Source organism: Ostrea edulis, chromosome 1, assembly GCF_947568905.1.
Source record: "Ostrea edulis chromosome 1, xbOstEdul1.1, whole genome shotgun sequence".
In the NCBI taxonomy this organism is placed as follows: Eukaryota; Metazoa; Mollusca; class Bivalvia; order Ostreida; family Ostreidae; genus Ostrea; species Ostrea edulis.
The window spans coordinates 9,212,600-9,238,990 of NC_079164.1; the positions used below are offsets into that span (position 1 = coordinate 9,212,600).

Genomic DNA, 26,391 nt, shown 5'->3' on the forward strand with positions numbered 1-26,391 from the left:
GTACAAGTTTTGTTATATATGTCTAAGCAAAATATTTACGAGTAAATAGTTATGATTCAAAACGTGGAGAAAAATGAGACACTTTTTTAAACCCCATTTTCGACCCCTACGGAGCTTCCATACTAGGCACTTCCGGAAATTTTGAAAACCCAGGTGCACAACTACAACATGTCGTCTAACATCACTGAAAATTTCAGCACTCTAGCTTTTATCGTTTTTGAGTTTTTGTCTGGACAAAATGGTCATCTGAAAATCGATAAAAGGGGGATAACTTCCAACCGGAAGTGATTTTTCAAAAATTGAAACGGCGGTACAAACTTCAAATGGCAACGCATCAATCCTGAAAATTTGAAGCAAATTGATCCAGCCATCTCCGAGAAATCTTCTGCACAAAAATCGGTAAGGAGAAAAAAAAAGAATAATAATAATAATAACTAGACACAATCTCGTTGCGAGCAACGAGTAGGTCTTCCGTCCGATTTGTTGAGGCACTCGGAGTTAAAAAAGAAAAAAAAAGAAGACAAATGAGTTCCAATTTAGTTTCCGACTTTAAGACACTTTAGATATAATCAATTTTTCATATCATAAGCTTCTGAAGCAAAGTTGCGGTGAAATTCGTTTGAAATTCGACTCTCCAGGCGAGCCATAAGGCCCGCGGGCCTATTTCTTGATGTCATTTGTTAGCCCTCTATAGACTCAACAACTTTAGTTCTATATGTCTTTACAAAATATTTACCTGTAAAAAGTTATTGAGATCGACCGATATCGACAAAAAATCGACTCTACAGGCGAGCCATCAGGACCATAGGCCTATTTCTTGATATCAATCGATAGATCTCGATAAACTGAACAACTTTTGTTCAATATGTCCTTACAAAATATTTACCAGTTACAAGTTTTTGAAATCGACTGATATCGACAAAAATCGACTCTACAGGCGAGCCATGAGGCCCACAGACCCATTTTTTGATATTGATCGATAGGTTATGACACATTGAACAACTTTTGTTCAATAATGCTTTTCAAAAAATATGTCGTTTTAAAGATATGAGGCGTCAAATATTTACGATTTTGGCCCTTAAAATCTCTAATTACGTAACATATGACCTACTTTTTGATTTGATAAGATCAAGCTCGTTGAGATGAACATTTCCGCTTCTACAACTTATTATAAAATATTAATAGTTTCTGAGATATTCTCAAAAACATTTGGACCCTTCTGAACCCCTAATTTAAAGGGCCAGCCCGTTTTGCTTGATATCGTAAGAAAGGCCTTGTCATTTTAAACATTTTTTGCTCAACAAGTATTTAGAAATTCTTTACCGTTCTCGAGTAATCTCTACAAGAAATATTTAGGGGCCAAACTGTAGCTCCCTAACGGGGCCACATAGGGAAAAAACGAAATGTACATATTGTTTAGATTATCATTCTGAACAACTTTTGTTCAATAATGCTTTTCAAAATATTTGTCGTTTTCAAGATATGAGGCGTCAATTATTTATGATTTTGGCCCTTAAAATCCCTTATTACGTAACATATGACCTACTTTTTGATTTGATAAGAACAAGCTCGTTTAGATGAACATTTCCGCTTCAATGACTTATTACAAAATATTAATAGTTTCTGAGATATTCTCATAAACCTTTGGACCCTCTGGGCCCCTAATTTAAAGGGTCAGCCCCTTTTGCTTGATATCGTAAGAAAGGTCATGACATTTCAAACATTTTTTGTTCAACAAGTATTTAGAAATTCTTTACCGTTCTCGAGTTATTTCTAGAAGTAATTTTTAGGGGCCAAACTGTAGCTCCCTAACGGGACCACATAGGGTAAAAACGAAATATGCATATTGTTCAGATCATCATTCTGAACAACTTTTGTTCTTTATTGCTTTTCAAAATATTTGTCGTTTTCGAGATACAAGGGGTAAAAATTTTATGGTTTTGGCCCTTAAAATCCCTTATTACGTAACATATGACCTAAATTTTTATATGAATAGATTTGGATTGTTGAGATGAACATTTTTTGTTCTTTGACTTATACCAAAATATTAACGATTTTTGAGATATTTGATCTAGACTTTGAGCCCTTCTAGATCCCTAATTTAAGGGGCTAGCCCCTAAATCTTGATATTTTCGAAAAGATCTCGTAAATGTGCACAACTTTTGTTCTACATGTCTTAACAAAATATTTGCAAGAAAAAAGATATTGGAGATCAAAGGTCAAAAATCGCCGAAATCGGCGAAAAATTTTGGCATCCATTTTTTCAGGTCCAGGCGAGCGTTTAGGCAAATCGCCTCCGGTAAAATCGAATCCCCCACAAATCTTCTAAAATGTTTACTCTATCTTGTGTAGAAATTTCAAGACTCTAGCTTCAAAACTAACGGAGGAGATGTGTGGACAACAAGGCCCTTCAAAAAGTCACTGAAAGAGAGATAACTCCTGACCGGAAGTGACGTCAAGCACCAAATTTTGCAAGGAAAGTCTCGTCACCAAAAGACATCTTTCCTGAAAATTTCGTGAAAATCGATCGAGAAATGGCTGAGAAAAACGCGTGTACTACCAAGGAAAATAATAATAATAATAATAATAATGAAGAAGAAGAACGCGAACAATAATAGTAAGGTCTTCCGCAGGAGACGGAAGACCTTAATAAGAAAAGTGAAAAATCAACAATAGAATAATAGAAGGGTCTTCCGCTGAAGACGGAAGACCCTAATAATCTTAACCAGCACAATAAGTAGAAGGTCTTCCGTTGTTACGGAAGACCTTAATAATATAATTTTCGTTCATATGTCGATTCGATATATCCTTGTGAACTCGAAATAAAGGATACCACAGACTCGTTCACTTCTGCTTCATACTTAGATATTTTATTGAAAATAAATATTAACGACAAACTCATCTTCGCTAGCCAAGGGTTTTACAATCCGCTCTGCTTCTCTGCAAACCCTTGGCAGATTTAGTGCGATTTTTCGTAGCTTACAGGGGGGCCCTCTAGCGGATTGAGAAAACAACCCTGTTTGGATTACATCATGCTTATCCAATGAAAATGCGTGTTTCAGCTACTGTTTAAATGTTATTTAGAAATGGCTGTGCTCGTTGTTTAGAAATGGCTGCGCTCAGAGAGTAACCCAATGTGGTATGCAAATCATTCAAAATATTAATAATAAATTTACCTATCTCTTAATTGCATACTTGAAAAAGAAATCAGTGAGAATATCATTTAGAAAATAAACATGTGTGAACCCATGAAATATATGTAGTCGTTGAGTCTACGTCTAAAAATAACCCCACGTGTGTAAGGTGAATTCCAAATTGAGAAAAATAGCTCTGACGCAACTGCTTAAATCCGGGATAGATTTAACATAAAACAACGAATTATAAGAGATGTTTGATATTAAACTTATGGTACGGTACTGTAGTAAATAAATGCACTTCTTTACGCAGATACGAGTCTGAACTGCGCACGTGGCATCATTGGTGATACACGGCCGAGTGACAGTTGTAGGTATTTTTAAAAATTCCTTTGTTTTGCACGTGATCTAACGTAACACGTTCTCTGATTGAGCAGTGGACTTTCCCTGCGTCCAATCATATGCTGAAAGTTAAGGTTACAAAAATCGCACTAAATCTGCCAAGGGTTTGTAGAGAAGCGGAGCGGATCGTAAACACTTGGTTCGAGAAGATGCGACAAACGAACAACCTGTGGTGTGTCCAGGGGTCCGTGTTTGTCTGATCCCACCTCTGGTGTGTCCAGGGGTCCGTGTTTGTCTGATCCCACCTCTGGTGTGTCCAGGGGTCCGTGTTTGTCTGATCCCACCTCTGGTGTGTCCAGGGGTCCCGTGTTTGTCTGATCCCACCTCTGGTGTGTCCAGGGGTCCCGTGTTTGTCTGATCCCACCTCTGGTGTGTCCAGGGGTCCCGTGTTTGTCTGATCCCACCTCTGGTGTGTCCAGGGGTCCGTGTTTGTCTGATCCCACCTCTGGTGTGTCCAGGGGTCCCGTGTTTGTCTGATCCCACCTCTGGTGTGTCCAGGGGTCCCGTGTTTGTCTGATCCCACCTCTGGTGTGTCCAGGGGTCCCGTGTTTGTCTGATCCCACCTCTGGTGTGTCCAGGGGTCCGTGTTTGTCTGATCCCACCTCTGGTGTGTCCAGGGGTCCGTGTTTGTCTGATCCCACCTCTGGTGTGTCCAGGGGTCCCGTGTTTGTCTGATCCCACCTCTGGTGTGTCCAGGGGTCCGTGTTTGTCTGATCCCACCTCTGGTGTGTCCAGGGGTCCCGTGTTTGTCTGATCCCACCTCTGGTGTGTCCAGGGGTCCGTGTTTGTCTGATCCCACCTCTGGTGTGTCCAGGGGTCCCGTGTTTGTCTGATCCCACCTCTGGTGTGTCCAGGGGTCCGTGTTTGTCTGATCCCACCTCTGGTGTGTCCAGGGGTCCCGTGTTTGTCTGATCCCACCTCTGGTGTGTCCAGGGGTCCGTGTTTGTCTGATCCCACCTCTGGTGTGTCCAGGGGTCCGTGTTTGTCTGATCCCACCTCTGGTGTGTCCAGGGGTCCGTGTTTGTCTGATCCCACCTCTGGTATATCCAGGGGTCCGTGTTTGTCTGATCCCACCTCTGGTGTGTCCAGAGGTCCCGTGTTTGCCCAACTCTCTATTTTGTATTGCTTATAGAAGTTATGAGATTGATCACTGTTCGTTATCTTCACCTTTCATATATCACAAACTTAGATCGATAATCATTGATTTTCAAAAACTTTGTATAAACAATAACATACGAGTACATGTACCCCAATCTTTGTTTACACAATAATGAGATTCTGTCATGAATAACCTTCATTTTTTGGTAAAGCTTTTAAGCACATTAATTTAGACAATAGATTTTGATCACTGAAAGTGAAACAAAATTTGGGGGGTGGGGGTGTCGTGAATGAGTCCCTTTAAGAGCACCCGAGCCTGACCACTACAGTTACTAAGTCAGTTCGGATGTCTTCAGGCTCTGCCAATCTGGCCTGCTTTATTCTGTTATTCTAGCCAAGATTCGAAATTATTGCCACTTGACGTGATATTCTGCGGACTGGATATTTTGATCTATGACATACTGACTAGATATTTTGATATATGGCATATTGACTAGATATTTTGATATATGACATACTGACTGGATATTTTGATATATGACATACTGACTCAGATATTTTGATATATGGCAAACTGACTAGATATTTTGATATATGGCATATTGACTAGATATTTTGATATATGGCATATTGACTAGATATTTTGATATATGGCATTGACTAGATATTTTGATATATGGCATTGACTAGATATTTTGATATATGGCATTGACTAGATATTTTGATATATGGCATTGACTATATATTTTGATATATGGCATACTGATTAGATATTTTGATATATGACATACTGACTAGATATTTTGATATATGACATACTGACTGGATATTTTGATATATGACATACTGATTAGATATTTTGATTTATGACATACTGACTAGATATTTTGATATATGACATACTGACTAGATATTTTGATATATGTCATACTGACTGGATATTTTGATATATGACATACTGATTAGATATTTTGATATATGACATACTGACTGGATATTTTGATATATGACATACTGATTAGATATTTTGATTTATGACATACTGACTAGATATTTTGATATATGACATACTGACTAGATATTTTGATATATGGCATTGACTATATATTTTGATATATGACATACTGATTAGATATTTTGATATATGACATACTGATTAGATATTTTGATATATGACATATTGACTAGATATTTTGATTTATGGCATACTGACTAGATATTTTGATATATGTCATACTGACTAGATATTTTGATTTATTGTATATTGTTTAACGTCCCTTTATCTCACATCAGCTTTCACACGGGGCCTCATCCGCATGACCGCCCCATTTTGTCGCCTCTTATGACAAGCAAAGGGTACTGAGACATTTTGATATACATATACGATATGGCATGCTGACTAGATATTTTGACATATGACATGGTATGCCGACTGAATAGTTAAATATATGATTGATTTGATTGTATGTTGTTTAACGTCCCTCTCGAGAATTTTTCACTCACATGGAAACGTCACTATTGGTGGTGAAAGGCTGCAAAATTTAGGCCTATGCTCGGCGCTTATGGCCTTTGAGAAGGGAGTGATCTGTATTATGCCATACCTGCTGTGACACGTGACCTCGGTTTTTGCGGTCTCATCTGAAGGACCACCCCCTTTAGTCGCCTCTTACGACAAGCAAGGAGAGCTGAAGACCTATTCTAACCCGGATCCCCACGGGACTGGACTGGATATTTTAATTTATGACATGGTATGGTGACTGGATACTTTGATGCATGCTGACTAGATATTTTGAGGTGATTTTTTTTTTTTTTTTTTACATGTAGCTTTGATTACAAAAAGCTGATAATCTCTGCATTTGTACATCTCAATGTGTAAAGATTGAAAGAGATTAAACCAAATAGTACCAGGGTAATGTCTAGTTGAAAGTGATTTCAGAAATTTTCAATATCACCCACTCAGCGTTAAATGGAAATAGGATAGATAAATAAGCAGCTCTTGAACATGTCAACAAAAAATAATTTCCATCCAATGATTCGACTGAATATCAATGGCGCTAATGCAATGTATAGTGCTTGTTTGATTTGTTCTGAGTGTACCAATGTTTGATAAAAAAAAAAACAAAAAGAAAAAAAAGGATAGAAAACATCACACGAGACAGAAATCATGCGTCAGTATCAAAAGAGAGATGATTTCATATCTCCTGGATTTTAACAGGCATTTATCTCAGTGAAAATGAACCTGTTTCAATATTCCGTGTTTCTGTGCTCATTGTTTCCAGTGATAAAGGCTTTCAGTGTTCTAAGCGCTCGCCTGGAGGACTATGTTACACGTGCAGTGAGCGGTGTAGGCCCGTGCTCGTGTAAGCTGGAATGTTACTCCTCAACAAATTGTTCCTCCGTCAACTATGACTGGAACCGATTCTTCTGCGAGCTCAATTCGTACAACGCTGAGTTAGACTCATTAAGTAATTCTTCATTCTATCACTACTCCTCTCTTGACGATATCAAACAGGTAAACCACAACTACACCATTTTAACTGTTAACAGTTTAAAAAAAATTAATATTTTAGATTAATCGCTCTATGGTATCTTACGACAGGTGGTAAACACAGTCTCTGAATGAAATTGTTGATTTTTGTGGTTTGGGGTTTTCTGGACAATAAATATATCGGTGTATATTGATATTCGTGGTTTAGGTTTTCCGGACAATAAATCTATCGGTGTATGTTGATGATATATGTGGTTTAGGTTTCTCGGACAATAAATCTATCGGTGTATATTGATAATATTTGTGGTTTAGGTTTCCCGGACAATAAATCTATCGGTGTATGTTGATGATATTTGTGGTTTAGGTTTTCCGTACAATAAATCTATGGGTGTATATTGATGATATTTGTGGTTTAGGTTTTCCGGACAATAAATCTATCGGTGTATATTGATGATATTTGTGGTTTATATGCCAACTAGTGAGTGACATTCACTTACATTCTTGTTAAATAGTATACAATTAGTAACATTCGAAGATTTATTTTTAAAAGATACTTTTGCTACCCTCAAAGTAAAATATTCACCGCGCCCGGAGGGTAGCTCAATCATATATTCAAATGTGATGTTTCGGTTTCGTGTCTCTCATTGGTAGTTTGCAAAATCTAAGGACTCAGAGGTAGTATCTTCTGCGTATTTTAAGAGGAATATAATCCTGAGCGTAACCGTTACGTATAATGCATATCACGTTAATACACGATCTGTTCTTTTCATCCACAAACAAACAATAGTGCTTGTGCAAAAACCAGCCAGAGTGAGAATAGTAAATTCGAACTCAAGCGATATAATACACCAGTTTCGAGATAGGAGCTCTTCTGTGTAGGAGGTGCATTTAATGGAACTTTGAATGTCTAAGTGGGACAAATTGGACTACAGTCATTGAGGAAGACGATAGAATGTATTTTAAAAGGCTTCTCTTTAAATATGTAAATGTAAGAAATACAAAAAACTATAGAAAAAAATGTTTACTAATAAAAATGAATACAGAAAAACAATGTCATATTTGCAAGTAATATCCTGGATATGATACTGCGACTAACGAACGAGATAAAATAGGAATTCCGTGTTTATGATTACTCCCCGAATACTTTTCATTTGCTCAGTTTGTGTATCAGTCGAATTTGGGTGATGAAACTGCGTATGAGAAACTTAATGAGTACATTCACTTATGCAGTGATGAATTATTTGTCCCGCTACCGCATGTAAGCAAATTGCATCCTGCACGCCTTACTATGCACGAGAGTTCTCCAAAGGGAAATAACTCGGACGTATCTCGAAACCGGCGTATTGCGTGTGGTCTAACGCATGATATAGTGTGTCGAGATTTCGATTTCATATGTCGAGCGCACGAGATAATATATATGTCGAATGCTCGAGAAAAATATGCCTATGTTCTAAATACCATAGCGAGTTCTAGTTTTTCCCTCTGTTTGTTACTTTCAATACTACATTTAGCTATTGGGAGACATTGATCTCAAACGTCCCCTTTTTCTGTGTTTGGTGAGTTGTAAGGAATAAATCGATAGGCCATAATGATGAATTTATTCAAGGCAATGTTGGGAAAATACCTGGATGTTGTACTTACATGTATGTATTCTCTGATCTACTATGAACAGCACAGTTACATTGAGAATTGCTAACAAACGTACCTTTCAGAGTATAGACAATTTCATTTTAACTGTTACAAATTATATTGAATAAAAGGGGACATAATCATCATTCTTGATGAAATCCTAGTCTTTGTTCGGGACTTGGTTTTGATAGAAGTCTCTCTTGAATGTAAGACAGTGCACACTTTTGTAATTATTTGCACTGAATACGTATAGTACTAGTGTACCATGAACTGAAGACCCGAATCTCTCACAAGACCAACATTTGAAAAGCACATTTAAATTTTGAAGACATATAACTATTCGTTATATTTTCCCGCCCTAATTTCCCAACCTGATTAAAGAAATGTTGGGTCCAAAACACTTTATAGATGTAAGAGATCAAGTTTGTTAGAGAGAACTTGAGAGTATTATGTTCACTCGTACTCTAATTCGAACCATGAGAAATACAAATTCACACACGAGATATACAACCAGTGGCGGATCCGGGAGGGTCGGGGGTTTCCGGGATTCAGGAACCCTCTTCCGGATCCGCTACTGCATGTATATCTCGTATAAATATAATTTGACATTTCTGTAATCAGCTTGGGAAATTAGGGTGGGAAAATGTACCGAATAGTTATGCGTTTCCAGGAACAATGATATAAATGTATCCAACATTTTGCTAAAAAAGAGTAAAAATAACGCATTTTGAGGGTGAAACCCCCTTTTGAAAACCAAAATTAAAGGTAGATCCCCCCACTCCCGTTTCAAAAATTCATGGATACGCCCCTTACAAACATAGTAAAATGAATCATTAGATAAAACATCGATTGGCTTCATCATTTATATTTCTTCAATATTTTATCCGACCAAACGGAAATATTTTCAAAATTTTTCAGAGAATTATCCCTTCTGTACAGTACACGGCAGATGTCCTCCACCCCCTGAAGTTATCACCATGTGTATTACCGGTATCTAAAAGTACTCACAACTTATATTTGTCTCTTTGCACATAAGGTCGAGGTTTTCAAGGACAGTAGGAAGACGAAATATCTGCTATGGTGGGTTTTTTTTTTGCTTGTTTATACAGGTTCTTCTAGATTGAGTCTGTATACCTCTTAGGAGTAAACAAATCATATTCAACAAATAAGAATCCAGCTTCTTTAGAATAAAAAAAACCCCGCTTAAAATATGCCTTACTTTTAAACATATTGATAGGATATATTAAGCAAAGTTCGAATCAAATCATTTATTGTTATTCTAAGGAGTTGCCGGAACCTTGTCTTGGTGTGAAATGTGATTGTTATTTTAAGGAATTGCCGGAACCTTGTCTTGGTGTGAAATGTGATTGTTATTTTAAGGAATTGCCGGAATCTTGTCTTGGTGTGAAATGTGATTGTTATTTTAAGGAATTGCCGGAACCTTGTCTTGGTGTGAAATGTGATTGTTATTTTAAGGAATTGCCGGAACCTTGTCTTGGTATGAAATATGATTGTAATTTTAAGGAATTGCCGGAATCTTGCCTTGGTATGAAATATGATTGTAATTTTAAGGAATTGCCGGATCCTTGCCTTGGTATGAAATATGATTGTACTTTTAAGGAGTTGCCGGAACTTTGCCTTGGTGTGAAATGTGATTGTTATTTTAAGGAATTGCCGGAACCTTGTCTTGGTGTGAAATGTGATTATTTTAAGGAATTGCCGGAATCTTGTCTTGGTGTGAAATGTGATTGTTATTTTAAGGAATTGCCGGAATCTTGTCTTGGTGTGAAATGTGATTGTTATTTTAAGGAATTGCCGGATCCTTGCCTTGGTGTGAACTGTGATTGTTATTTTAAGGAATTGCCGGAATCTTGTCTTGGTGCGAAATGTGATTGTTATATTTTTAAGGAATTGCCGGAATATTGTCTTGGTGTGAAATGTGATTGTTATTTTAAGGAATTGCCGGATCCTTGCCTTGGTGTGAAATGTGATTGTTATTTTAAGGAATTGCCGGATCCTTGCCTTGGTGTGAACTGTGATTGTTATTTTAAGGAATTGCCGGAATATTGTCTTGGTGTGAAATGTGATTGTTATATTTTTAAGGAATTGCCGGAATATTGTCTTGGTGTGAAATGTGATTGTTATTTTAAGGAATTGCCGGATCCTTGTCTTGGTGTGAAATGTGATTGTTATTTTAAGGAATTGCCGGAACCTTGTCTTGGTGTGAAATGTGATTGTTATTTTAAGGAATTGCCGGAACCTTGTCTTGGTGTGAAATGTGATTGTTATTTTAAGGAATTGCCGGATCCTTGTCTTGGTGTGAAATGTGATTGTTATTTTAAGGAATTGCCGGATCCTTGCCTTGGTGTGAAATGTGATTGTTATTTTAAGGAATTGCCGGATCCTTGTCTTGGTGTGAAATGTGATTGTTTTCTTGATTTTAAGGAATTGCCGGATCCTTGTCTTGGTGTGAAATGTGGTCCACATCAAAAGTGTATCAAAACCTACAGTGGGATTCAGTGTACCATTACAGGTAATATTTATATCACATTTACATTTAAGAAGGTCAAGGTTGTTTTTAGTTTGTATTACAGGATATACCATCAATGTAAGGTTGAACTATTTTGTTATGTGTAATTGTAATCAGGGAAGTGAATTAGCAGAAATTATACATTGATCAGTTTTCCTTGCATACCCCCCCCCCCTCCTTTGGACTACAAATAGCCTAAGTACAAAGTACTTGTACTTTGCTATATATGTGTTTTCATAAACAGCTTTTATCGAAAAATAAAGTGTATTGAAACAAAATATAGATTTATTGATGCAGTGCAATTGGTAAATGTAAATGCACATGCATTTAAAATCGTGAAAGGTTGTCCAGTTTTAATACACAATGTGTCCGTATGGTTTCTTTTTTGCCTTGATAAAGTAAATTGAACGGTGTCTTATTCAAACCATACTTAAAATTTTTCTTAATTTCATATAGAATGCGGCGAACCCCATAATGTTTCCAACTCGAACATGAGTTTGCTGTCCACCCTGCGTGGAGTGGGTACAACGTTTGTTTACCAGTGTTACAACACAACGACACCTATTGGTGACCTTAATACCACGTGTCAATCAGACGGAAGGTGGTCAAACGTCACGGGGAAATGCCAAGGCACAGGTAAACAAATGAAAGGCTGAATGATATCGATTCTTATGTATCAAAGTGAGTGCAACAGTTGTGGTATGGAATACTGTACTTGCTAAAAACATGAAAAACAAAGCAGATCACGTGATGCACTAAATTTACCTACATACATCGAAAACAAACGAGATGTGTTTTAGTTTAAAGAAGAACAATCGTACGATAATATTTCAGTTTGTGAAACCTTACCAAATATTCCAAACGGCTACATCAGCCCAGGAGACGATGATTATCCCTCCGTGCGTTACGTCATGTGTAACACGGGGTACAAACTGACCGCCTTAACCAATACCATAACCTGTCAGTCAAACGGACAATGGTCACCTGTCAACACCCAGTGTGTGTGTAAGTCTGTAAAATATCCTGTCAATGCCCAGCGTGTGTGCAAGTCTGTAAAATATCCTATCAATGCCCAGCATGTGTGTAAGTCTGTAAAATATCCTGTCAACGCCTAGTGTGTGTTTAAGTCTGATTGATTGAATGAATATTGTTTAACGTCCCTCTCGAGAATATTTCACTCATATGGAGACGTCACCATTGCCGGTGAAGGGCTGCAAAATTTAGGCCTATGCACGGCGCTTATGGCCTTTTCAGAGCAGGGAGGGATCTTTATCGTGCCACATACATGCTGTGACACGGGACCTCGGTTTTTTCGGTTTCATCCCAAGAACCGCCCCGTATAGTCGCCTCTTACGACAAGCAAGGGGTACTGAGGACCTATTCTAACCCGGATCCCCACGGGATATCCTGTCAACTATGGAGCGCCAAATTAACATAAACGCAAATAATTGAAGATAACATCAATTATTTTAACATGTCATTGATTGAATTGTTGCGCACAATAATCCAATTAATGCACGCATCACATCAATTGTTGTTCTCGTCAACTGAAATGAATGCGCACATTCAGTGTGATTGATGAGAGCAACACTTGATTTGATACGTGCATCAATTGAATTAGATTCTCTCTCTCTCTCTCTCTCTCTCTCTCTCTGTGTGTGTGTGTGTGTGTGTGTGTGTGTTAATGTCCTGTCAACAATCAGTGAATATGTAAGTGTTAAGACACTGTCAGTACTAGTATGTGTGTTCAATTTCCAATAAGATCGATCGATGCTATCAGGTGTACTAAATCGATATAGACATCTTATGCATGCAGCATACATTTCTTTCCAGACGACTGTCCAGTTTCATTTCATCACGATGAAGGAAATAAGTTCTGCGTCCTATTATCTAACCAGCAAAAGACCTGGAGCGAGGCAGACGACATATGTAAAACGTACGCACAACGGCTTATCAACATCAACACAGCGGCTCAAGTCACCATTCTAAAGGATTATACCAGAGGTTAGAGAGTACCAGATCTGTTTTAATCCGTAGACGCCATAACAGAATAAGTTTATCAGGGTTAATGTTTTAATCCGTAGACGCCATAACAGAATAAGTTTATCACGGTTAATGTTTTAATCCGTAGACGCCATGACAGAATAAGTTTATCAGAGTTAATGTTTTAATCCGTAAACGCCATGACAGAATAAGTTTATCACGGTTAATGTTTTAATCCGTAGACGCCATGACAGGTTAAGTTTATCACGGTTAATGTTTTAATCCGTAGACGCCATAACAGAATAAGTTCATCAGGGTTAATGTTTTAATCCGTAGACGCCATAACAGAATAAGTTTATCAGGGTTAATGTTTTAATCCGTAGACGCCATGACAGAATAAGTTTATCAGAGTTAATGTTTTAATCCGTAGACGCCACGACAGAATAAGTTTATCAGGGTTAATGTTTTAATCCGTAGACGCCATGACAGAATAAATTTATCAGGGTTAATGTTTTAATCCGTAGACGCCACGACAGAATAAGTTCATCAGGGTTAATGTTTTAATCCGTAGACGCCATTACAGAATAAGTTTATCAGGGTTAATGTTTTAATCCGTAGACGCCATAACAGAATAAGTTTATCAGAGTTAATGTTTTAATCCGTAGACACCATTACAGAATAAGTTTATCAGGGTTAATGTTTTAATCCGTAGACGCCATGACAGAATAAGTTCATCAGGGTTAATGTTTTAATCCGTAGACGCCACGACAGAATAAGTTTATCACGGTTAATGCTAGTGTAACTATATTGTGGATGAACATTTAAAAACTCATTTCTTTCTTCTTTTTGTCACTTTGATTTGATCATTTTTGGTTCTTTTGTTTGTCTTTCTTACTTCTCATTACTCCCCCCCCCCCTTCATCTTCTCCATTCTCTGTTTTGTTAGTTTATTATGCATGTAAGTATCCATGACCTATATAAGTATTATCATTGCACTGTGTGTGATATAATATCTTTTTACTTCAGACATATTCAGGGTTAATGTTAGGTTAATGATAGTACATGTATATACTATCAATTATCATATACGTTGTAATATCTCACGTTTATCATTATGTGGGCATTTACATGTACATGTACCTTTTACCTTTGAGAGAAGGCTTACATGGACTCTGTCTGCTGCCTAATCGTATTATGTTATACATAATGAAATACTGTTTAATTAAACATTAAAAAATTCAATAAAAACATGCCAAAGAGAAAGAGATATTATGAATATTACAAACTGCATTTTTATAGTATCTTGTCTTCATTCCTTTTCACGCCTTTTAAATTCATGGATGTTATGTGAAAAAATGAATATAACGAGCGCGGTAATCAGCCTCACAAGTCTTACAAAGAGTAGGGCAAACGAAAAGTGATGAATCTCATAACTCCTATAAAGAATACAACATTAATAGTAGGACAAACACGGCCCCTGGACGTACTACAAGTGGGATCAGGTGCCTAGTGTGTAATAGTAGGACAAACACGGCCCCTGGACGTACTACAAGTGGGATCAGGTGCCTAGTGTGTAATAGTAGGACAAACACGGCCCCTGGACATACTATAAGTGGGATCAGGTGCATAGGATGTGTAAGCATCCCGTATTGACTAACCACACCCACCGTAAGTTCTATAAGGCTTGATCAGGTAAATGAAATAATCCGTAGTCAAAATCAGTATTGTAAAGAACGGCCTAATAATTGGTGTGAAACATGTCCTATACTGATAGTTATGGCAGGGTTAATTTCACATATTAGTCTAAAGGCAAAATAGCGAAAATTTAACTGCCGCAAAAATAAGGCTATATACGGTATGCGTTATTCATTAGGTCTGATTTTGATACTTTTTGGATAAATTCAAGGATCCCTAAGCAATACTGAAGACCTATATGTTGGTGGAATATTGGATGGTGGTGTCAATAATTGGTTGTCACGGACGAGGTGATAGCCGACGCCGTGTGGGACACTGATTACCCTAAATCTAGCAAAGCTTGCACCGAGTTCCATGACACTCAGCACCTCCGGGACAAGGAGTGTACACAGTCCTACCTGTTTGTGTGTGGGAGGTTTTACTGATATCTGTAGGTTTTATTGATAAATGTATGAGGTTTTAATGAAATTTGTAAGTTTTATTGATATTTGTAGGTTTTATCGATATCTGTAGATTTTATTGATACCTTAAGGTTTTATTGATATCTGTAGGATGTTTTATTGATATCTCTAGGTTTTATTGATATCTCTAGAGGTCTTATTGATATCTGTAGGAGGCTTTATTGGGATATCTAAGAGGTTTTATTGATATCTCTAAGAGGTTTTATTGGTATCTGTATGATATTTTATGATATCTCTGTAGGTTTTATTGATATATGTAGGAGGTTTTATTGATATCTGAAGGAGGTTTTATTGGTATCTGTAGGAGGTATTATAGATATCTCTAGGTTTTAATGATATCTGTAGGATGTTTTATTGATATCTATAGGATTTATCGATATCTACAGGTTTTATAGCTATCTCTAGGATTTATTTGATATCTCTAGGTTTTAATGATATCTTTGAGATTACCTGTTTGAGATTTTATTGATTATGTTTGCTATTATTCAAGTGTACACCCAGGATTCAAACAGCATTTTGTTTGTTTTAGTGTTGACTTTTTCATGTGTATATGTAGTATACTGTGATAATTTTCAGTCGTTCTCGGAATTATTCTGTGTATACATGGCATTCGTGTCATATATTGTATATCATATAGTCGCAGTGCATATTGTTCGTCATTCTCAATGTATATCATTCAGTGTACATTGTATATTATTCTCAATGTGTACTGTATGCTTGTCAAAATGCATACTATTTACACTTACTAGTCACCATGTATCTTAGATATCATTCTTAGTGTACATAGTATATCATTATCAATGTTAACTACATGTACATGTATTATTACTATCCTTCAGAATAATAGTCAATTTCATTGGTCGACAGCTGGTCACGTGAAGGGAGACATGGGTGATAACCCTAAGACAGGATGATTTGTTATGTCTCCCTGCTATAAGTAGTCCATAATAGTAATGTATATTGTATGTAATATCAACCTCAATGTCTCCCTGATAAGTAGGCCATAATAGTATATCTGTCTTAATGTATATTGTATGTAATATCAACCTCAGTGTATGTTATGTATTTACAATTTCAATGTTTCTGCCTTTGATACCTTAACGAATTGTAATAATAGCCATTTCCTCGCTGCAGTTATAAATAACGAATACAGGTAAATATAGCACGTCTATTTTAACGACTGGGAATTCCGACAGAAATGAAAGTAGAATGTGTAAATATGATTAATGATTTTTGCTGAAAGTAGATGAGAGTATGAACTGTGATGCCTCTGGCCGGGATATTTTTATTTTGAAGAGACACTAAACACACTTCCGGAAAAATACCGGCGGAAAACGTCACAGTCCATACCCTCATGTATTTTCAAAAATGAAATTTAGATTTGCTATATAGAATTTGAATTGTATATACTTTAATCCCTAATTACAAATTGTTATCAATACATTGTGAAAATTTTTCATTAAGGAGAAATACTACACCAGAGAGATTTAATGTTGATAAAATTGAAAACTTTCAAATTTACTTTATTTAGTAAAAAAAATCAATATATGCACCCAGGGGTGCTTAAGCCGAGTTGCATGGGATACATTGTAAAGTGAGAAATGATGTGGCATATTTATAATTGTGAAGAACTAATTTCAGTTTTAAACTTTTCAAGTTACTGTCCAGAAACCATATTTGTCTGAAGTTTTCAATCTATTTTTTGGTCACTGTGACTTTGACCTTTTTTCTCCAAAATCAATAGGGGCCTTGCTTTGCTGGTATCCAACAATATAACCAAGTTTCATTTGATTCAAATTAAAAAATTTCAAGTTATTCTCCGGAAACTAATTTTTTTTGGGAATTTTAAATCTATTTTCGGTCACTGTGACCTTGACCTTTGTTCTCCAAAATCAATAGGGGTCTTCCTTACCTGGTACCCAACAATATATCAAAGTTTCATTTGATTCGGATTTAAACATTCTGAGTTATCATCCGAAAACCAAATATTTCTGAGATTTCCATTCTATATTCGGTCACTGTGACCTTGACCTTTTTTCTCCAAAATCAATAGGGGTCTTCCTTACCTGATACCCAACAATATAACAAAGTATCATTTGATTCGGATTTAAACTTTCTGAGTTATCACCCAGAAACCAAATATTTCTAAAATTTTCATTCTATGTTCGGTCACTGTGACCTTGACCTTTTTTCTCCAAAATCAATAGGGGTCTTCCTTACCTGGTACCCAACAATATATCAAAGTTTCATTTGATTCGGATTTAAACTTTCTGAGTTATTATCCGGAAACCAAATTTTTCTGAAATTTTCATTCTATATTCGGTCACTGTGACCTTGACCTTTGTTCTCCAAAATCAATAGGTGTCTTCCTTACCTAGTACCCAACAATATATCAAAGTTTCCTTTGATTCAGATTTAAACTTTCTGAGTTATCATCCGGAAACCAAATTTTTCTGAAATTTTCGGTCACTGTGACCTTGACCTTTGTTCTCCAAAATCAATAGGGGTCTTTCTTACCTGGTACCCAACAATATATCAAAGTTTCATTTGATTAGATTGTAAACTTTTCGAGTTATCATCCGGAAACCAATTGTTGACGCCCAACCGCCCGCCCGCATCACCAAGCCAATAGCCGAGTTCAACTTCGTTGCAACTCAGCTAAAAATGCAGTTTTAGTAGGAAGTAATCGGAAGAAAAAAAATCAAAACTACTGATGGATTCCAGCCTGCGATCTACAGTTCATCAAATGACACGCTTTTACTGGATTTCAATATAATTATCTATGGAAAACCATAAATCCCACTAGTAGAAGTTAATATCGTACTACATGTATTTCAAGATATGTATCATGATTTAAATTGTTAGGTTTTCATGGGAAAATATAAAAAGAATAAAAGGATTTACCCTCTTTGTCATTCATCTGTCCTACAGAAATCACTAAGTTGGTGAAATAGTTTCTGATTTCAGGTTTACATACCAAAACATACATGTACATGTAAAACTTATACGGTACCAATTTTGATGCACCAGATGCGCATTTCGACAAATAATGTCAAATAAACGAATATACAATTCATTATCCAGATATCGTATGGTTTTAACAAACTTGAATCTGCACTATGTCAGGAAGCTTTCATGTAAATTTCAGCTTTTCTGGCTCAGTGGTTCTTGAGAAGATTTTTAAATGTACCCACCCTATTTTTGCATTTTTGTGATTATCTCCCCTTTGAAAGGGTCATGGCCCTTCATTTGAACAAACTTGAAAGCCCCTCACCCAAGGATGCTTTTGGCCAAGTTTGGTTGAAATTGGCCCAGTGGTTCTGGAGAAGAAGTCGAAAATGTAAAAAGTTTACAGACAGACGGACGGACGGACAGCAGGCGATCAGAATAGCTCACTTGAGCTTTCAGCTCAGGTGAGCTAATAAGTGCAGAAAAGTGATTTACTGGATAAACAATGGACAACAGGTGATCAGCACTTGAACTTTCACTCAGGTAAGCTAAATAGGAATATTTCGTAATGCAGCATTTTTATTTTCAGCTTTCAACAATAAATCCTTCAAGTACTCGTATATACAACAGAATAAAATACACAATGCCTTTATAGTATATGTAAGTATCGTTTATAAAAGTTCATGATATTCTCATTAAATGTTGTAAACTAATAAAAATCTGACATCTTGTTATGTAATTGAATGATAAAACAATGTATACATTGCAAAAATTAAAAAAAAAAAAAGAAAAAAAAAAAGATCCTATCATGAAAATGATAACAATACAATCAAACAGTATACAAATTAATACAGGAATGCCTCACTAAAATCACACATAGACAGTATATAATTAACAAGTATTCTAATATATCCTAATAAAACAAAACCAGTTTTGACCATATATGACAGAGATTGCTGTAGTACATGTACGTCATGGATTTCAAAACTCTTGACAATCGAATAACATTTAACCAGGAGTTAAAAGATGTAGAAAAAGCATTCTAAAAGTTTCATGTATATAATATAATATAACGTCAGACAAAGGTTTACACTGTACAGTGTCATACAATACCATCAGTCAAAGGTTTACACTGTACAGTGTCATACAATACCGTCAGACAAAGGTTTACACTGTACAGTGTCATACAATACCACCAGTCAAAGGTTTACACTGTACAAGGCTTCATATTGAAAGGTGTAAATATTGATATGTCAAATCCTAACGTACAGTTAAATATGGAGTAAGAATAGAATTTTAGCAAAGTCTACTGGGAACTATGTAAATTGTAAATGAAACAAGGATTTCATACAAACAAATTATTGATAAAAACTAAACTTCAAAAACTCAAAGGACTGGGTACAATTTGAAATCATCTTTCCAAAAATAAAGCATCAGTATGTAGTCCCTGAGTTTCTGTAATGTTTCAATTTAAGAAGAGATTGCTGGTAATCCCAAGGTGGCATAAATGTTTGACTTTTCCTAGATTTTTAAAATTTTGATGTAAAAAACTGCATGCTATTATATAATATTCATCGTATAGAGCAAATTCTGAATAATTCATATTGATGCTATATACTACTTAAAACATTGGTAGAAGTCACTCTATGTAAATAACAAGGATTTAAAAAACCCATATATAAAGGTTTGCTCATTATGACAAAAAGCATATAACTAAACATATCTCAATAAATCACAGTACCCAGCTGTAAGGTTTAACACTGATTTCCTTTCTCTACTTTAATTGATGGATTATTTACATGAGAAAGTCTTAATAATGCTATAAAACAAAATACCCCCATGGTGTATATTCAGTAGATATGCAACACACATGTATATTGGCAAATCACAGGCAAGAAGCTAAATATAAAAAATATGACACCCAATTCAGCACCTTTAAAAAAAAATTATCAAGGAATAAACAATACCAGTAGGCATTTACGAAAAAACATCATTTTCTTTTCTAAGTTTATGTTTCAAATTTCTCTCATATAAAATATTACCTGTAGAAATATTGAGAGTTTTGTCCATTACCCAGTTCTGAGTTTCTTTCTATAACTAGAAAGCAATTAATAGTGTGGTAGTAATAACAGCAATACAAAGTGTATTTAAGTAATAACAGCACCCAGTTATGAAGTCTTGCTGAGGAGGAGGCTTTTCTGAAGGCTGATGGTGATTTTTTCTGAAAGATAAACAAGACAATGATCAGCATCGACACGACCACTGTGGGTGATTGGCTACATTTCACGTGACGGGAATGTCTGAAAATTCCCAGAGTTATGTCATGTACTTTATGAACTTCATATTGTTCAGACACAGGGGACGATCTTATAGTTATCTATTGTTTAAATGCTGACGTCTATTAATGTCACTAACTTTTTATCATCCTTCGTCAAATTATAACAGAAAAATCAGAAGCTCTGAGTAAATCCAAACAATCATAATCCATGTACATCAGTTTTGTTCATTTCATCAGAACCCCCAGGTTTTTTCTCCGTCACTTGTCACATTAAATTCCCCTTATTCTCATTTTGAATGTATTGTAAATAATATGCTCTTATTTTGTTTATATATCGAACACACTCCAAATCCTGTTTGGAGCCTCTTTATACTGTGCCCTAATTGGAACCTCTTTTTACTGTGCCCTAATTGGAACCTCTTTTTACTGTGCCCTAATTGGAGCCTCTTTTTACTGTGCCCTAATTGGAACCTCGCTTCACTGGACTTTAAACCGCCACTCCGTGCTGAATTCAGTTTGGACATGGCAGTCTAGCAGGAAGGACGCTTTTATACTTCTCTGCGTATCAGTTTAATATAATCAGCGAACTTTCCCGTTCTATACATGGCATATACGTAATGCTGCATATGGTCCAGCTTTTCTGAGGTAAGGTGTTTTATTTACTACTCAGCAATATGTCTATTGTTTTATGTTATTTTAACTGTCCTAAAACATCCAATTATGGAGTTCCTTAGTGTAAACTTAATTTCATACAAGTGATTTTCATTCGTATCAACATGGTACTAATTGAAACAAGTGTTCAGTGTATGGTGCATATATTATAGTCATAAAGTAGACTTTGTCCAATATGTGTAAATGCATAGCAGTGCAATGTAAAACTTCGATGTAGTTGTGGAGTCTTTCCAATAGACAAAAGTGTAAATGTATTGTCTTAAACAGAAAGCATGTCCAGGATATTATCTGCAAATAAGATAATGTTGTGTGTGTATTTATGTGTAATGTAACACCACTCAGTGCGTTCAAGTAATATATTACATTTAATATGTATGTGTATCAAAACAGGTCCTCTCTCTGTGGTCTACTACAGTTATCCTGATGTAACCAGTGTACGTATGCAGGACGTGAAGAGTAATAGTATAGTACCAGGACAACCAAGCTCCAGGAGTGGGTACACTGGTCAAGGGACCCCACAGAGGTCTTAGGATTATCCTGGACATGGACACTTGTGAAATTAGGACCATGTTCATATAAGAGATATTGTACATAATAAACTCTTTATAACTATATCATGACTTTTTAATGTGTTAGCTTGGCATGGTTACATCTGTGACAACACTACACATCTGACAATGCTGTTCATTTAATTGATCAGAACCCTTGTTTTTCTCTCTCCATTACACATCTGACAATGTTGTTCATTTGATCAGAACCCTTGTTTTTCTCTCTCCATTACACATCTGACAATGTTGTTCATTTGATCAGAACCCTTGTTTTTCTCTCTCCATTACACATCTGACAATGTTGTTCATTTATGGATACATATAAGCAGACTAATGTAAGAGTGTAACATTGCAGAAGAAATCTATAGCTAGTAGCCCACTCCGTTAAATAGTAATGAAATAACTTAGTTGTATATTGGACAGATAAACAATCAAAAAGTACTGTCATTAAGGAGGTACTCTACATCATCATAATGGCTGACTTCCTTTCAAAACATAGATGAAAAATTCAAAATCAGCAATATAAGACTTTTCCTTTTTGATTTAAATATCATTGACAAGCTCAGTAGCTCAGTTAGCATACCGACTGCAGAACTGTAGGTCACAGGTTTGAGTCCAGCAGGGGTTTTTAATTACATTTTATTTAAGAGATTAGCTAGCTGCTACTAAAACTGTATTTTTTGACAAAGTAATGGAAATATGAAAATTTTCAACTTCAAAATATTGTTGTACATATCAACCACTTTCCATCTACATGTACATCAAATTTCTCTGGTGTAGCATACCTCCTTAATTCAAATGAAAAACAATAGTAGAGTGGTCATTGACTATCTTACTGCTGGTTTGTTTGAAGGACTCGGGTTTGGACTTCCAGGAGACTCCTATCCAGTACAAGGGGGCGCCACTGGCAATAATGGCCAGCGCAAGACCGATCCTCCGAGGTTCCTGGTACAACGCTAACAGAAGAACCACGAACTGATACACACACGCAAAGATGGCATTTACTAGAAATGTCTGGAAAAGAAACCAAATACAATTCAAAAATCCCAATGAGGTCATCACAGTCTCTGAACACACTAACATCCTTATTACAATCATGTATCTTTTAAAACTCTAACGTCAATACTCAGTTAAAACATTGAACTTCGATGTTCTCTTAGAAAACTAATATCAATATTGTTTTAGAACACTAACATTGATATTTTCTTAAAACACTATCATCCATATCATCTTAAAACACTATAAAATCAATATTCTCATAAAACACTATAAAATTGATATTCTCATAAAACAAAAGCACCATAATAACATTCAAAGTCTCTTAAAACACTTAAACATCCATATCATTTGAAAACACTAATACCAATATTCTATTAAAACACTTAAACATCCATATCATTTAAAAACACTAACACCAATATTCTCTTAAAACACTTAAACATCCATATCATTTAAAAACACTAACACCAATATTCTCTTAAAACACTTAAACATCCATATCATTTTAAAACACTAACACCAATATTCTCTTAAAACACTTAAACATCCATATCATTTTAAAACACTAACACCAATATTCTACTAAAACACTTAAACATCCATATCATTTTAAAACACTAACACCAATATTCTACTAAAACACTTAAACATCCATATCATTTTAAAACACTAACACCAATATTCTATTAAAACACTTAAACATCCATATAATTTTAAAACACTAACACCAATATTCTCTTAAAACACTTAAACATCCATATCATTTTAAAACATTAACACCAATACTCTACTAAAACACTTAAACATCCATATAATTTTAAAACACTAACACCAATATTCTATTAAAACACTTAAACATTCATATCATTTTAAAACACTAACACCAATATTCTATTAAAACACGTAAACATTGATATTCTAGCTATCAAAGCACTAACATTGATATTATTTTTCTTAAAGCAGGGGTTAAAAATTTTTTTCACATGCTCAAGTCCGGGACTTGAGGGGCCAAATTATGCCAAGTCCCACCAGAAAAGATCCTAGTCCAAGTTGAATTTAGAAATTTGTTATTGTGTTTACATTACACCATCAGATGGCTAAGTAAAAAAATAATTTCTTAATCTTTTTATTCAAATTGGCATCTTCGGTGATCTCTCTCGACGGGTAGCAAGCAAGAAAACAAAAGATATTGTTATGAACTTTTACAGTCAAAGTTAAAATCGTTAAGATATTCTATTCTGAAATGCAGTAATTTCTATTTTCGTTAAAAACATGAACATTATAGTACATAAAAACACGAACACTGTAGTACGTAAAAACATGAACATTATAGTATGTAAAAACATGAACATTATAGTATGTAAAAACATGAACATTATAGTACGTAAAAACATGAACATTATAGTACGTAAAAACACGAACATTATAGTACGTAAAAACACGAACACTGTAGTACGTAAAAACACGAACACTATAGTACGTAAAAACACGAACATTATAGTACGTAAAAACATGAACATTATAGTACGTAAAAACATGAACATTATAGTATGTAAAAACATGAACATTATAGTACGTAAAAACACGAACACTGTAGTACGTAAAAACACGAACACTATAGTACGTAAAAACACGAACATTATAGTACGTAAAAACATGAACATTATAGTACGTAAAAACACGAACATTATAGTACGTAAAAACACGAACATTATAGTATGTAAAAACACGAACATTATAGTATGTAAAAACATGAACATTATAGTATGTAAAAACACGAACACTGTAGTACGTAAAAACACGAACATTATAGTACGTAAAAACATGAACATTATAGTACATGAAAACATTGACATTAATGTAGTACGTGAAAACATTGACATTAATGTAGTACGTGAAAACATTGACATTAATGTAATAATAATAATAAAAGTACACTTATATAGCGCCTTATCTAAAAATACATGTACTCTAAAGCGCTGTACAACATACTAAAATTTACAATTGATAATTAAAAGAAAAACCATAGAATACACAACGAATAATCCTTACACATATAAGCATGAATGCAACATTAGGCTGTTCAAAATTAATTCTACGTTTAACGTCACCTCAAAACTTCAAAACCTAAGAGGGAGGGAGGAAAAAAATAAACAAACAAAAATTTTAAACAGATGTGTATCTATTGAAAATCACCTATCCAGTGACCCCAAAAATCAACAATTTCAAATAATAGTGGGCGAAGCCGTCTCACGGCCCGAAGGGCCGTGAGAGCGGAGCTCTCCCTATAGGTAACACGTATATACATGTTTAAAAGGAAAATATAGGAAAATAATGAAAAATTAAACCATACCTATGGAACTTGAAAAGTTTGGTACCAATGGCGTCGGTTCGAATAATAGCGCGTGGACATGTATTTCTCCATTTTGAATCTCGTCTACCCTAGTTCACGACGTTCTGAGATGTTACACATAAAATCCGTAAAAGCATGTAAATCTTATTTTCTTAATCATATATAATCACTCCACGATTAACGCCATGTTTTTTGTTGTGGTTCAAACGCTATGTTTGTAAATTTGCTAAATAACGACGCTGAATATGACGTCACAATGTACTGTTTACATCATTTGCGTTATATTTCCCGCGTTCAATATTTAGGCGGATCAAATGTCCAAAATTAGGATGCTTTGATACAGCTCCGTCCTCGTGCTAACTTCGGGTTGTTTTTGTCCTGCTTTGGATAGAGATACTAATGCCAAAACTTTTTTGCTTCGCCCTCAAACACGGTCACGCCGTAAAACATATTAGACATTGTTGGGTTTTATATTCAAGTCCAAGTCAATTACAATAACCCAATTTAGTGACCAAAAAGTAATATGTCAAATTAAACACATTGTGGGATTTGATTTTCAAGTCCAAATAAATTTTCCCAGCAAAGACTTTTCCCTTAATCTGGGTTTGTATCCCCTCTGCGAACACACCATGTAGATTGGGCTTGCGATAACAACAATGGATTGTCATCACCACAAACAGCAAACTAAAGGAAAGCTTCCATTTTCTTCATGTAAGGACCTCTGATCCTGCAATGCGTTTCCCTCTTACGCGGGATGTAGAATTAAGTCGCTAAATGAAAAACCAAACCTGAACGACTACTTTAAATCCGGATTTGTTTGTTTTTTCAAAACGGCAATTTCGCTGAAACCTACGCGCGCGGGTGATGTTAAACATAGAATTAACTTTAGGCAGCCTTATGTCATAATGGATAAAAAGTACAAATCAAGACAATTTAAAGTACAAAATATGATGCAAGCATACAACGTCCTAAATATATGAAAAACAAACAAGTAAAACCACTCAAAGAAATCTAAAACACAAATGTGCCCAAAGTTCATTAAATTCAACAGTATATAACTATTTAAAGGTTATAGGATTGACAGAAAAGATGAGTTTTTAACAGACATTTAAAACATTCAAGATTTTTGGTTTTCTGAGCTGGCTAGGCAGATTGTTCCAGAGTGTGGATGC

General features: G+C 35.5%; 1 protein-coding gene, 1 long non-coding RNA gene and 1 pseudogene across 2 annotated transcripts in view; 2 read left to right on the plus strand and 1 right to left on the minus strand.

The window, feature by feature from the left end:
* Positions 1 to 6,867: 6,867 nt before the first annotated feature.
* LOC125664526 (uncharacterized) lies at positions 6,868 to 15,565 on the plus strand (annotated as a pseudogene).
* Positions 15,566 to 15,691: 126 nt separating this feature from the next.
* LOC125664195 (large neutral amino acids transporter small subunit 2-like) overlaps positions 15,692 to 26,391 on the minus strand; it is a 23,590-nt gene continuing 12,890 nt past the window's right edge. The window contains exons 8-9 of the mRNA XM_048896767.2: positions 22,704 to 22,881; positions 15,692 to 20,590 (exon numbers count right to left, since the gene is read on the minus strand). Coding sequence (XP_048752724.1) covers positions 20,538 to 20,590; positions 22,704 to 22,881 — 231 coding nt within the window. The 3' untranslated portion in view covers positions 15,692 to 20,537. The remainder of the gene's footprint in view (positions 20,591 to 22,703; positions 22,882 to 26,391) is intronic.
* LOC130051193 (uncharacterized) lies at positions 20,601 to 21,933 on the plus strand. The gene is made up of 2 exons (XR_008799566.1): positions 20,601 to 21,292; positions 21,710 to 21,933. It is a non-coding gene; the product is annotated as an uncharacterized LOC130051193 (long non-coding RNA).